Source organism: Leucoraja erinacea, chromosome 7 (genome assembly GCF_028641065.1).
Source record: "Leucoraja erinacea ecotype New England chromosome 7, Leri_hhj_1, whole genome shotgun sequence".
NCBI lineage: Eukaryota > Metazoa > Chordata > Chondrichthyes > Rajiformes > Rajidae > Leucoraja > Leucoraja erinaceus.
Window position 1 is genome coordinate 25,282,165 of NC_073383.1, and position 12,868 is coordinate 25,295,032.

Consider the following 12,868-nt stretch of genomic DNA (forward strand, 5'->3'; position numbering starts at 1 on the left):
ATTGATTAAGCTAATGGAATATTATTATATCTTGTCACTGATGAATAAATTGAAATATTTCATAATTTTGTTATTGGCTGTAAAATGTATAGGATAATTTACATGGAGTCGGATTTCCTTTAGTCAGATCGGTCATAACCTAGAGAGCTCCTGTACTACTTATTTGATGAATTTGTGACGTCTGCTCTTTTCCAAGTGTGCAGTTCAAGACCTTCATCTTCAAAAAAGAACAAAAGGAACAAGATCAGTAGAAGGACATAGATGTGTAGCTTATTTTTTTAATCTTTGGGTAGCTTGTGTCAGTCTGTGGTCCAGACTCCAGCTAGTCCAGCTTCCCCCCCACCACCCCCCCACTGTCCTTTGTCTGAAAAATGAAACATGGTCCAGGTGGCAGCATTGACAATCAAATGGAAGGAAGAGGGGAGGAATTAATGAGCCAAAAAATTAATACAAAAAGACAGCTTCCTAAAATGAATAGAAAGCCTTATTATGATGAAAAATATTTAATTCATTACTTGAAATCAAATAATAGCTATGTTCGTTGAATGTCTATAGTTAAAATGAAATACCTGTAGCTAAAATTAATTTGCTCCAGGTATTGTGAACACTTTCTAGCCAGTTGATATTTTAAGTATGTATATTCCATGCAGAACACGACTGTTACATTTACAGTGTTGGTGCTGAACATATTGCCAAGATAAACTAATCTTATCTACCTACAAATGATCCATACGCCTCCATTCCCAGCTATCCGTGTGCCTATCTAAAAGCCTCTTAAATGCCACTTTTGTATTATTACATTTTTGACTTATTTCAATTAATGCATGAATTTTCACTATGCACATTACGTGAGGTGATTGACAATTAATCAACAATGTAGCAACATGTTTTGCGTCTCCTTTTTAATGTAGATGATTGGTAAAGCATGAACAACTGAACTGTTGAAGAATGTGGCTTCTCAAAAATCAAATCATCGCACATTACAAATAATTTGTTCTTCATTGCCTTTCCTTTCTCCTTGTAGCTATTTATTGCTGATGAGATTTTAAAAGCTGCAATAATATAAGACTTGACCTTAATCTCTACCATCACAGAGTTATTATCAGTGGACATTTTGGTTGCAGTTTGCATTACTGATTAGATTTGATTCTTATTTGGAAATTGTAGCTGTAAGAGTGCCATACAATGTTATCTCCATTCTCTGTACCCAGAACCAAGAAATTAACATGACATAGCGTGTGAAAAATGATATTCGATAGTGTTATATCTTTTCTTCTATACGTATCATATAGAGCATAAGAATTACAGTCAGAGAAGGGAATACAGATTTGAAGTTATTGACAAAATGATATCAAACAGTTGAAATATAAATTACTTTAAAAACTCTTCTTGAAGCAAAAAGGGCAGAATATTGTGAAATAAACTAATTTCAAATGCATGTTCATCGATATTTCATTCAGTGTTTCACTCAAATTTTGTTTTGTCTAAATCAAAGGATTGTTGAGTAATGGGTAAAGATATTAAAAGTTTTTTTTTGAATCAAGCTAATAAGTTAGGAAAAATCAATTTAGATTTTGTGGTGGAACAGAAACTAGATATTCATTTTTGGCCCAGACAGTAACGTGTTGTTTCTCAGTGTGCTTTATTAAAATGGATTCTTGGACGGGACTCATAAATCTCCTGAATAGGGACCTCCAATACCTGCAGTTGGAGATAAATCATACTGAGAAAACACTGAACCATGAAATGATTCTGTTAACATGTCATCTGTCTGAAATATATTTTCAGATCCCCAACAGAAGGGGCTGAATTATGAAAGGACGGTGGTCTGTCATAGTTGGTAATTTGGAGTTTCATACTTTTGAGTCTTTCAGCATCTGTTTACAGTGATTGATTAAACAAAAAAATTAAACATATGAATTATAAGAGCTGCTTATCATGTGTTGAAAAATACTTTGGTGAATTCTTTAAAGGTTTCATTTATATATGTGATAGAATGACTATTGGTATTTGAAACTAACTCATTCTAATAATATACTGTTATAAAATGGTATATTAAAGCACAGTAAAGTTTTACCTCATGGGAAAGTAATAGCTACTGCGCATGAAGGGCTGCAATTTTATGATATAGTGTTTAACTACATCTGTGGCATTCTATATACTGTGCTAACATTGTTTACTATATGTTCTGGACCAGCAGGTGAAATCAAAATGTAAATCAATTTCTTATTATTTATATGTAAGAAAAATAGAGGAACTCAGTTTTGCTTTTGTTGTAATTTTGATTTGTAAAGCCACATTCATGATTCTCTTGAACATAGCTTAGGTTCAGGTTTATATTGTTCTCAGCATTGTAATGCATCAATTTCTTAGACAAAGTCCAATTTTCTCAATGGGGTGGAGGTGAACCAGACAGTACCCTGGCTTCTGAAAGGACACTCAAAAGCCTGAAAACGGAGAGGAAGAAGTTGTGCCTGAGTCTGGTGGTGCACGCCTTCAAGCTTCTGCACCTTTTGCCTGACAGGAGCAGGAAGAAGAAGTGACTAGAGTGGGATATGTCCTTGATTATGTTGGCTGCTTTTCCAAGGCAGAGTGAAATATTTATTGCTTCAGAAATGGGCTGAGCTTGAATTGGGTAATGCTACATAGTTTTGGATGTTCTGATACAAAATAAGTAGGCAGATTTGGCCTGGAACAGTTCCAGAGCCCGATTCCAATAAATGCCTTATGCAGGCTATCTAAAAATGAACAAACTTGATCCATCTGCTCTCTTGCCAAATTTACTATTGTCACCTGTACTGAGGTATAATTGATTTAATTGTCAGAATTATAATTTGTGTTACTATGATACTTTTTGGGCATCTGCAACGGAATGCTATCTACAGTGCATTCAGAAAGTATTCAGACCCCTTCACTTTTTCCACAATTTGTTACGTTACAGCCTTATTTTAAAATTGAATAAATTCCTTTTTTTATCATCAATCTCCACACAATACCCCAGAATGAAGAAGCAGAAACAGATGTTTAGAAATGTTTGCAAAGTAATTAAAAATAAATAACTGAACTATCACATTTACATAAGTATTCAGACCCTTTGCTTTGATACTCAAAATTGAGCTTCGGTTCATCCTGTTTCCATTGATTATCCTTGAAATGTTTCTACAACTTGATTGGAGTCCACCAGTGGTAAATTAAATTGATTGGACATGACTTGGAAAGGCACACACCTGTCTATATAAGGTCCCACAGTTGACAGTGCATGTCAGAGCAAAAACCAAGCCATGAAGACAAAGAAATTGTCTGTAGACCTCCGAGACCAGGTTGTGTTGAGACACAGATCTGGGTACGGGTATAAAACAATTTTTGCAGCATTGCAGCTCCCGAAGAGCACAGTGGCCTCTATCATTCTTAAATGGAAGAACTTTGGAATCACCAGGACTCTCCATAGAGCTGGCCGCCCGGACAAAATGAGCAATCGGTGGTGAAGGGACATGGTCAGGGAGGTGACAAAGAACCCGATGGTCACTCTGACCGAGCTCCAGAGTTCCTCTACGGAGATGGGAGAAGCTTCCAGAAGGACAACTACATCTGCAGCATTCCACCAATCAGTCCTTTATGGAAGAGTGGCCAGACAGAAGCCACTCCTCAGTAAAAGGCACATGACAGCCCACTTGGAGTTTGCCAAAAAGCACCTAAAGGACTCAGACCATGAGAAACAAGATTCTCTGGTCTGATGAACTCAAGATTGAACTCTTTGGCCTGAATGACAAGCATCACGTCTGGAGGAAACCAGGCACTGCTCATCACGGTGAAGCATGGTGGTGGCATCATCATGCTGTGGGGATGTTTTTCAGCGGCAGGAACTGGGAGACTAATCAGGATTGAGGGAAAGATGAACAGAGCAAAGTACAGAGATCCTTGATGAAAACCTGCTCCAGAGCGTTCTGGGCCTCAGACTGGGGCAGAGGTTCACTTTTCAACAGGACATCGACCCTAAGCACACAGCCAAGACAACGCAGGAGTGGCTTCGTGACAAGTCTGTGAATGTCCTTGAGTGCCTCAACTGAGTAAAGGGTCTGAATACTTATGTAAATGTGATATTTAAATTATTTATTTTTAATTACTTTGCAAAATCTTCTAAACACCAGTTTTCACTTGTTTTATTATGGGGTATTGTGTGTAGATTGATGATTTAAAAAAAAAAAGAATTTACTCCATTTTAGAATAAGGCTAACATAACAAAATGTGGAAAAAGTGAAGGGGTCTGAATACTTTATCAGGGCTGCCAACATTGGGTGAGAGTTGGGAGTGAGAAATTGCGTCCCCCCCCTCCCATTGGTATGGAGCTTTTGCATTTTGCAGCTTGAAATTGTGCAATCTGGTGCATACGGTCGTGAGTCTTTTAACTTGCACTTGAATGCAATATTTATGCTTTAAATTGGATTAGCTATGAATAAGGTTAGGCTAAATTACATTCCTAATTACATTCCACAGTAGAACCAGGCTCTGATCAACAGGTGCAGCACATGAACCGAGATGAGAAAAACATTTTTCACACAGAGAGTGATGAATCTCTGGAACTCTCTGCCACAGAAGGTAGCTGAGGCCAGTTCATTGGCTATATTTAAGAGGGAGTTAGATGTGACCCTTGTGGCTAAAGGGATCAAGGGGTATGGAGAGAAGGCAGGTACAGGAAGGATACTGAGTTGGATGATCAGCCATGATCATATTGAATGGCGGTGCAGGCTCGAAAGGCCAAATGGCCTACTCCTGCACCTATTTTCTATGTTTCTATGAATGACCTTAGTATATTCATGTATGGAAATCAGATTATAATCAAACACTTGGCTCATGTTGACCAATCTGGGTCTCACTGCACACCTGGTACTACTACTGACCCTGACTCCAATCGCATACCTTCTCTCATTTCTGACCCTAAGTCCAGCTTTACACCTGCCTCCCTATTCTACACTGATCGTAGCTGCTTACCTGCTTAGGTTCCCAGTGCTGAACACTCCCATTGGCCCAGCTTTGACTGCACACCTAGGACTATTCCAGACCTTGACTCTGCATGCACACTTGGCCTTGCACCTAGCCCCTCTGCACTGACAATATTTCTGGCCCACACATAAAGTCCCATAGCTGACCTTCTGGACTTAACCTATTGCGTTCAAGTCCACGGGTACTTATCTAATGCGGTAATCTTTTATGGTGCACTTCCCAGACCATTCATTGGCCTCCTTGTTATCTAACATGCTAGTTATGTTGTCAAATAAGTCATTAATTGGTTGAACACAATTTCTCATCCATAAAATTATACTCACTCAGCTGTATAAGTATTCTGTTACCATTTCCTTTATTTTCCTAACAAACTGTTCTGAAGTTATTTTCACCCCCAATATTTTCAGTATTTTGCTGTCTTCTTTTCTGCTGGGACTTTTCCGAAATGCAAAGTCCAATAACTATATATTTAAGCAATATTATTCTATTAAATGTGATCTTGAGAGTACATACTATTTTATGTGGTATTCATAACACACCAATGATAAAAAAGATCTTTGTTTTGATTGCATCTACCAACATGCATACATTATTATATTACAGTTAATATGTACCGAGGGCAAATTTTTGTTCCAATTCTTCCCATTCCAAATTGCTTTTACATTGAAGGGATTGAAATCCAAGTGAATTATAAATGGCATCATAAAAATAAAACCTCCAGAATGGATGATATTCATTACGTGGTTGGTTGGAGTCAGTATCAGCACAATTACTATATTAAAATTTGAATCTTCATATGTACTGGTTCAAGCTAAAACTAATAACCTCCTCACACATTCCCCTGTAAGTATCTCTGTCACTCCTTTAAAATATGCCCTTCTTTGAACAAGCTCTTAAACATCACATCTGTATCAGTTTCCATCTCATTACACTCTTTGCGGATGTTCATCTACGTGTTCAATTAATAAAACAATGAGATTGGGGACATTTCTATTCAACCCGTCAAAGGAATTTGGGGGAGGGAAGGTTTAGAAATAGTCAGTGAGGTAAACAATCATAATAGTTGAGTGGCAAATGACAATAGAGCTACCTTCCCAATATTTAACTGAAGGAAATAATGGGTTATTGGGGATGTATGTTGTGACAGACAGCCTGACACCTTGCATGTCATTTTAATATTACACTTATCCCATCCCCCCGGATATTCCGGCTTAAAAAATTAAGGTTTTGTCAACTAATTACAAATCAGGCTAATTACAAATCAATAACATTAGCCAACTCTGAAACACGAAGCGCTGAGCATTGGGATCCAGACATCACGAACAACTGGCCTCAGTTCCCCGCTCACATCTGGCAGTGCTCTCTGTCTGAACCAAGGGCCACGTGAGTGTTTTTGAAAGTGGGGAGGCTGAGCGATCACTGATCACTGTCTTGGTGGTATCTTGCGAGGGAGTGGAGTAACCGAGCGGGGGGAGGGTGTGGGAGGTCCCACGGTAGGGACCTTTTGAAATTTGATGTATTAAAATCATGTTTTAGTGCATTGTAGAAGTATGATTTCAATATTTTTTGTTTGAAGTGTTTTTAAAGTTACTTTTTAAGGGGTAACTTTTTCCACACAAAGGGTGGTGGGTGTATAGAACATGCTGCCAGAGGAGGTAGTTAAGGCAGGGACTTTCCCAACATATAAGAAACAGTTAGACTGGTACATGGATAGGGCAGGTTTGGAAGGATATGGACCAAAAGCAGGTAGTGTAGATGGGACATGTTGGCGGGTGTGGGCAAGTTGTGCTGAAGGGCCTGTTTTCACACTGTATCACTCTATGACTACATTATACCTCCACCATGCACGAATGCTTCAAAATCAAGTGGACGAGTTTTATTGCCATATACTCAAGCATGGAAACATAGAAAATAGGTGCAGGAATAGGCCATTCGGCCCTTCGAGCCAGCACTGCCATTCAATATGATCATGGCTGTTTATTTAAAATCAGCACCTCTTTCCTGTTTTTTCCCCCTATCCCTTGATTTCGCTAGCGCCAAGAGCTAAATGTAACTCTCTCTTGAAAACATCCAGTGAATTGGCCTCCACAGATTCACAACTCTCTGCGTGAAGAAAGTTTGTCCTCATCTCAGTCCTAACTGGCCTACCCCTAATTCTTAAACTGTGACCCCTGGTTCTGAACTCTCCCAACATTGGGAATTTTTTTCTTGCAGTTATGGTAAGTGAAAATGTAGCAGGCAAGCAGGATGCTTTCTCCAACCACCCCCATTTGAAGGCCACTATCTTACACCATTTCTACCCAGTACTTGGTACTTACTGACCGAGCTGCAGCCTGATCCATGCCGGTCACCTGGGCAAATTCGGCACAGAGACTCTCACGGCAGCGGCGCAATGCTTCCAACGCCTCCGACGGTCCGGGACTCTTGCACTGAGGCTGCTCCATGGCCGGAGCTGCAGTAAGCAACTCGCCAGCCCAGCAAACACTCGTCAGCCCGGCAAACACTCTCCAGCCCGGCAAGCACTCGCCAGCCCTGGCTCCCTGTCCGCATCTGCTTCCATCCCTCTCTCCGCCCTGGCTCTCCAACACCCGCGGCCCATGCAGTTGATATGAGTTTTGACATTTTCGGTGATCACAGATTTTCTGACGACAGAGCGTGAGAAATTTGTGATCAGCGTGAGAATTTGGCAAAATGCATGATTCTCACGCTCAATGCGTGGAAGTTGGCAGCCCTGACTTTATGAATGCACTGTATAATGAATTTTGGTGAAATGTGTGTATATTATCTCAGAGAGACAGCAGACGTTGTAGGAACTCAGAGGGTCAGGCAGCATCTGTGGAGGGAAACTGACAGTTAACATTTCAGATTAAGGCCCTTCTTCTAGACTGAAAGACTGGTGGGGATATGGCCAGTAAATGAGATTGAGGGGGTTGGGTCAAGAGCTGGCCTCTAACTCTGAGGTCTTCTTTAGATCTTTAACCTGTTAAGATATCAGCGTTCTTCCAATCCTAACCAATTGGTTTCTTCCAAATTACTTTCATCTGCTAAAACTTCAAAACGTTGGAACATCTATCTTCTATATATTACTAAAAGTCTGTTCTTGACCAGTTTTGGCCATCTATGCTGCGATTTCCAAGAGAACACCGCTACCTACGGCCATCATTTTTGGCCACCTTGCTCAGAGCCCCCCTCCGCCGCATGTGTGCCAAGGACTTTTCCCGACGATTAAAAATGACAGAGATATTAATCTTTTTACAAAATTCCCCATTCTCTCTGCTGCCCCCGCTGGTGGCAGGGGGAGGGACTATAACACCAGGAAGTGGTGTGCCACACAGTCTCTTCAAGATGGAGGAAGGCAGAGGGTCACGTTTCTCTGAGCTGTGAATAACACTGAACACATGTCAACTCAAATGTAAGTGCCCTTAATGGTTCTAAAATGCTTGCAGAATGTGTCTATTGGTTCTAAAGCTTCAACAAATGTCTATTGGTTCTAAAGCTTGCAAAAAAATGTCTATTGATTCTAAAGCTTGCAAAAAGTGTCTCTATTGGTTCTAAAGCTTGCAAAACATGTCTATTGGTTCTAAAGCTTGCAAAAAATGTCTATTGGTTCTAAAGCTTGCAAAAAAAATGTCTATTGTTTCTAAAGCTTGCAAAAAAATGTCTATTGGTTCTAAAAGCATACTGCAGAAAAATGTCTCCCCCCCCCCTTCCCTCTCCCCCCCCTAAAATCCCTTCCCTCTCCTCTCCCCCCTCTCCTCCTCTCCCTCCCCGCCCCCCCCCCCCCCCCTCCCCTCCCCCCCCCCCCCCCCCCCCCCCCCCCCCCCCCCCCCCCCTCCCCCCCCACCCCTCCCCCCCCCTCCCCCCCCCCCCCCCCTCCCCCCCCCCCCCCCCCCCTCCCCCCCCCCCCCCTCCCTCCCCCCTCCCCCCCCCCCCCCCCCCCCCCCCCCCCCTCCCGGTTGGCTTGGCTTGGGTGTGTCTTGAAATTGAAAGGCACTACTTACTGCAAATGGTGGCATGAAGTTGAAAGGTACTACTTACTGCAAATGGTGGCTTGGGAGCTTTGGCTTGAAGTTGAAAGGCACTACTTACTGCAAATGGTGGCTTGGGTGTGGCTTGAAGTTGAAAGACACCACTTACTGCAAACGGTGGCTTGGGTGTGGCTTGGTTGAAAGGCACTACTTACTGCAAATGATGGCTTGGGTGTGGCTTGAAGTTGAAAGGCACTACTTACTGCAAATAGTGGCTTGGTTGCTTTGACTTGAAGTTGAAAGGCACCTCTTACTGTAAATGGTGGCATGACGTTGAAATGCACTACTTACTGCAAATGGTGGCTTGGGTGCTTTGGCTTGAAGTTAAAAGGCACTACTGTAAATGCACTTACTTCCTGTTTGCACTGTATATTGATTTTAGATAAAACGCTGCCACTTACGGCTGTGATTTTTGGCCATCTTACTCAGTCCCCCTACGCTGAGCAGATGCAGAGAATTCTTCCCATCAATGAAAAATAAAAGTGTTATTAGTTTTTTTTTAAATGTTGAGAATCTCTCTCCTGTCAATCACTCCATGATAGCCACACCTTTTCCAGTGGGGGGGGGGGAGGGGTTATAAATCCCGGAAATGTGGGCGTGGCTCAGTCTCTGCAAGAAGGAGATGGGAGAGGTCACGACTCGCTGTCTTTAGTGGCTTTGCACCCTACTTCAAATGGTATGAAACTGCACTTGAATTTGGTGGCCTTGCACCCTGCTAGAAGTGGTAAGAAACTGCACTTGAATTTGGTGGCTTGATACCCTGCTTGAAATAGAATTTCAAGGATTAGCCGTGAGTCAACTACCACCCCACCAGCCGAGAGTGAGTGAGTTGCCAGCACAACAGACTTGATTGACTGAGACGCCAGCCCAAGAATCCATTTGGCGCACAATTTGCATACTAGCCCTCTGGAAACGTCCCTTCAGTCCACAACACTCATATTAGCGCTCCAGAAAGCCCCCCCCAACTGGCCACCAATATTAGAATTGGTGGAGAGGTGGAATATTGCGTTGGATGACCAGCCCTCCTGTGTGATGCTGGGACCCAACGGGTCCCACTTAGTCTAGTTCTCCATTAAATCTTTGTTTTTCTCTGTCTTTGCTAATGAAAGATGCTCCTTAACCCCTGAGTTTGATTAAGCCTTTGGTTATCAGCCCTTGTGTCACCTCTGTCTCTTGTGTCTTTGTGGAAAAAACACTCTTGCTGTTATTTTATTTAATTCTTTGGCAATGGTGTTTTCATACTTTCAGTACGAAGCAGTTACCTATTGCATTTGTTGCCTATCCATTCCCTTCATAGATGCTCTCTTCGCAGATCTATCTGATCTGCTGAATTACTCCAGCTCTCAGTGACAATAGACAATAGGTGCTGGAGTAGGCCATTCGGCCCTTTGAGCCAGCACCGCCATTCAATGTGATCATGGCTGATCATCCCCAATCAATACCCCGTTCCTGCCTTCTCCCCATATCTCCTGACTCCACTATCTTTAAGAGCCTTATCTAGCTCTCTTGAAAGTTTCCAGAGAACCAGCCTCCATCTGAGGCAGAGAATTCCACACACTCACAACTCTCTGTGTGAAAACGTGTTTCCTCATCTTCGTTCTAAATGGCTTGCCCCTTATTCTTAAACTGTGGCTCCTGGCTCTGGACTCCCCAACATCGGAAACATGTTTCCTGCCTCTAGCGTGTCCAAACCCTTAATAACGGGGTGGTCATTGGTTGGCACGGACTCGGTGGGCCGAAGGGCCTGTTTCCATGCTGTATGAGTAAAATATCCACTGTCAATAGTTTGTAAACTGGTTTTATTCTCATTCCAAAACTTTGAACACTTCTTAAAAAAAATTCCATTCCAATCTTCTTGTAGTAACATTTTATGATTTTGAAAATCAATATGCAGTTATACAGTATAACCCACTTCGGAATTGGGATTTCTGTCTTTAAATCATCACGCCGTTAGTTGGTAATGTTGAACCAGCCAATTACAAATACGATTAAATTTTGTCATGACAAACAAGCTTTCATCATAAAAGCATTGGACTGAATCAGGGAGATCTCCTTAAGTAAATTAGTTGTCGAGGCTTTGTAATGTAAAATCTCTTCAGGGTCTTCTAAATTTGTAATGTGTAAGAGTCAAGGGTCAAAAGTGTTTCATTGTCCTTTGTACCAAAATTGAATAATTAAATTCTTACTTGCAGCAGCATAACAGGTCTGTAAACACTATACTCAATAGACAACATAAAACATTCTGTGGGATTAAAGTTCTATCCACATTTTTGTGCTACAACATGCAGTATAAAAGCAGGATAAATAACTATCTCTTCAGCATCCCTTGTCCAAATATGGTATATTGTTCCACCGTCTGATGTAGTTAAATGCAGTAAAATAAACAACTCACATCAGCAGCTTTAGGGAGTTTGTTATCATTGGCTTAACAGATGTAAATTTTAATCAGAGTCATTTTGTAGTGTTCTAAAATTAAGAGAAAATACTCAACAGAATAATAACGCTTGTGTTTCTTCATAACATTAGAACAAAAAGTATCCAATTTCAGAACATAATTGCAATGGATTTACAAGCAATGCCAAGGAAAAACCAGAGAAGAGGTTACTTGGAAAAATCAAACACTTTGATGGTGGACTATTACATTTGGTTATTCAACTCCCACTGGCATTTTGCAAAGATTAAAAGCTAACATTTAAATTTAAATATAAAGGGAGCACTTAAGAAATAAAGACAAAATAGTTTCCCATAAAGCTAACTTAGTTATTTTATTGTTTTATCTGCATCAAACCTGACAAATAACTTGAATTATTAAATGAATATAAATCAATCAAATACATGATTGAGAAACCAAGAACTGCAGATGCTGGTTAACTGTAGCATAATACACAAAAGGACGCAAATTGCTGGAGTAACACAGCAGGTCAGGCAGAATCTTTGGAGAATATGGTTAGGTGACATTTTGGCTTGAAATACTTCTTCAGACTGGTCAGGGAGAGGAAAAATAATCATGGTAAAAGGGAGAGGCAGGACAAAGAGTGGCAGGCAGTAGATCCACACAAGCAAAGGTTTTTTTTGATAAGCAAATTGTTGGAACAAGGGCCAGAGATAAGAGCAGAAGGTGTGAGGCAGTTTGGCATAGTTGTGGATTGTGAAATAGATAGGAGTTCAGGTGGGGCACAAGAGAGGGAGGGAATGGTTTTGGGAGAGGTTAGTTAGAGGTTACCTAAAATTGGAATATTTAATGTTCATACGGTTAATTGTAAACTATATGAAGGATTTTGAAATTAGATAATATTGTGGAGATATTATAAGCAGTTATCACAAATAGTTTAGTTTAGAGATACAGCGCGGAAACAGGCCCTTCAGTCCACCAGGACCGCGCCGACCAGTGATCCCCGGATATTAACACTCCCCTCCACACACTAGGGCCATTTTCCACATTTACAAAGCCAATTTATCTACATATCTGGCAGACAAAGCTGCTGGAGAAACTCAGCGGGTGGGGCAGCATCTATGGAGCGAAGGAAATAGGCAACGTTTCGGGCCAAAACCTTTCTTCAGACCTTCATCTACATACCTCGAGAAAACCCACGCGGTCATGGGGAGAACGAACAATCTCCGTATAGACAGCACTCGTAGTTAAGGTCAAACCCGGATCTCCGGCGCGGCAAGCGCTGTAAGGAAGCAACTCTACCGCTGTGCCGCACTGCTTCACTATGCCACCCTAAATATAATTTATTGAAATTGCTTTGTAAATTATAAGTGTAAAACCCAAAGTGGTTTTATAGTAATGTTGAGTCATAGAATGAGATCTCTGCTTGAATAGGCCACTTTATATG

General features: G+C 41.2%; 1 protein-coding gene across 2 annotated transcripts in view; it reads left to right on the top strand.

The window, feature by feature from the left end:
- myo3b (myosin IIIB) overlaps positions 1–12,868 on the top strand; it is a 414,745-nt gene that overhangs the window by 41,057 nt on the left and 360,820 nt on the right. Inside the window, exon 8 of one of the 2 annotated variants that reach the window (XM_055638012.1) lies at positions 197–298. The exons of the other annotated variant lie outside the window; for it this stretch is intronic. Within the exon in view, the coding sequence (XP_055493987.1) occupies positions 197–251 (55 nt within the window). The 3' untranslated portion in view covers positions 252–298. Of the gene's footprint in view, positions 1–196; positions 299–12,868 lie in introns of those variants that run through there. 2 annotated transcript variants of the gene reach the window in all.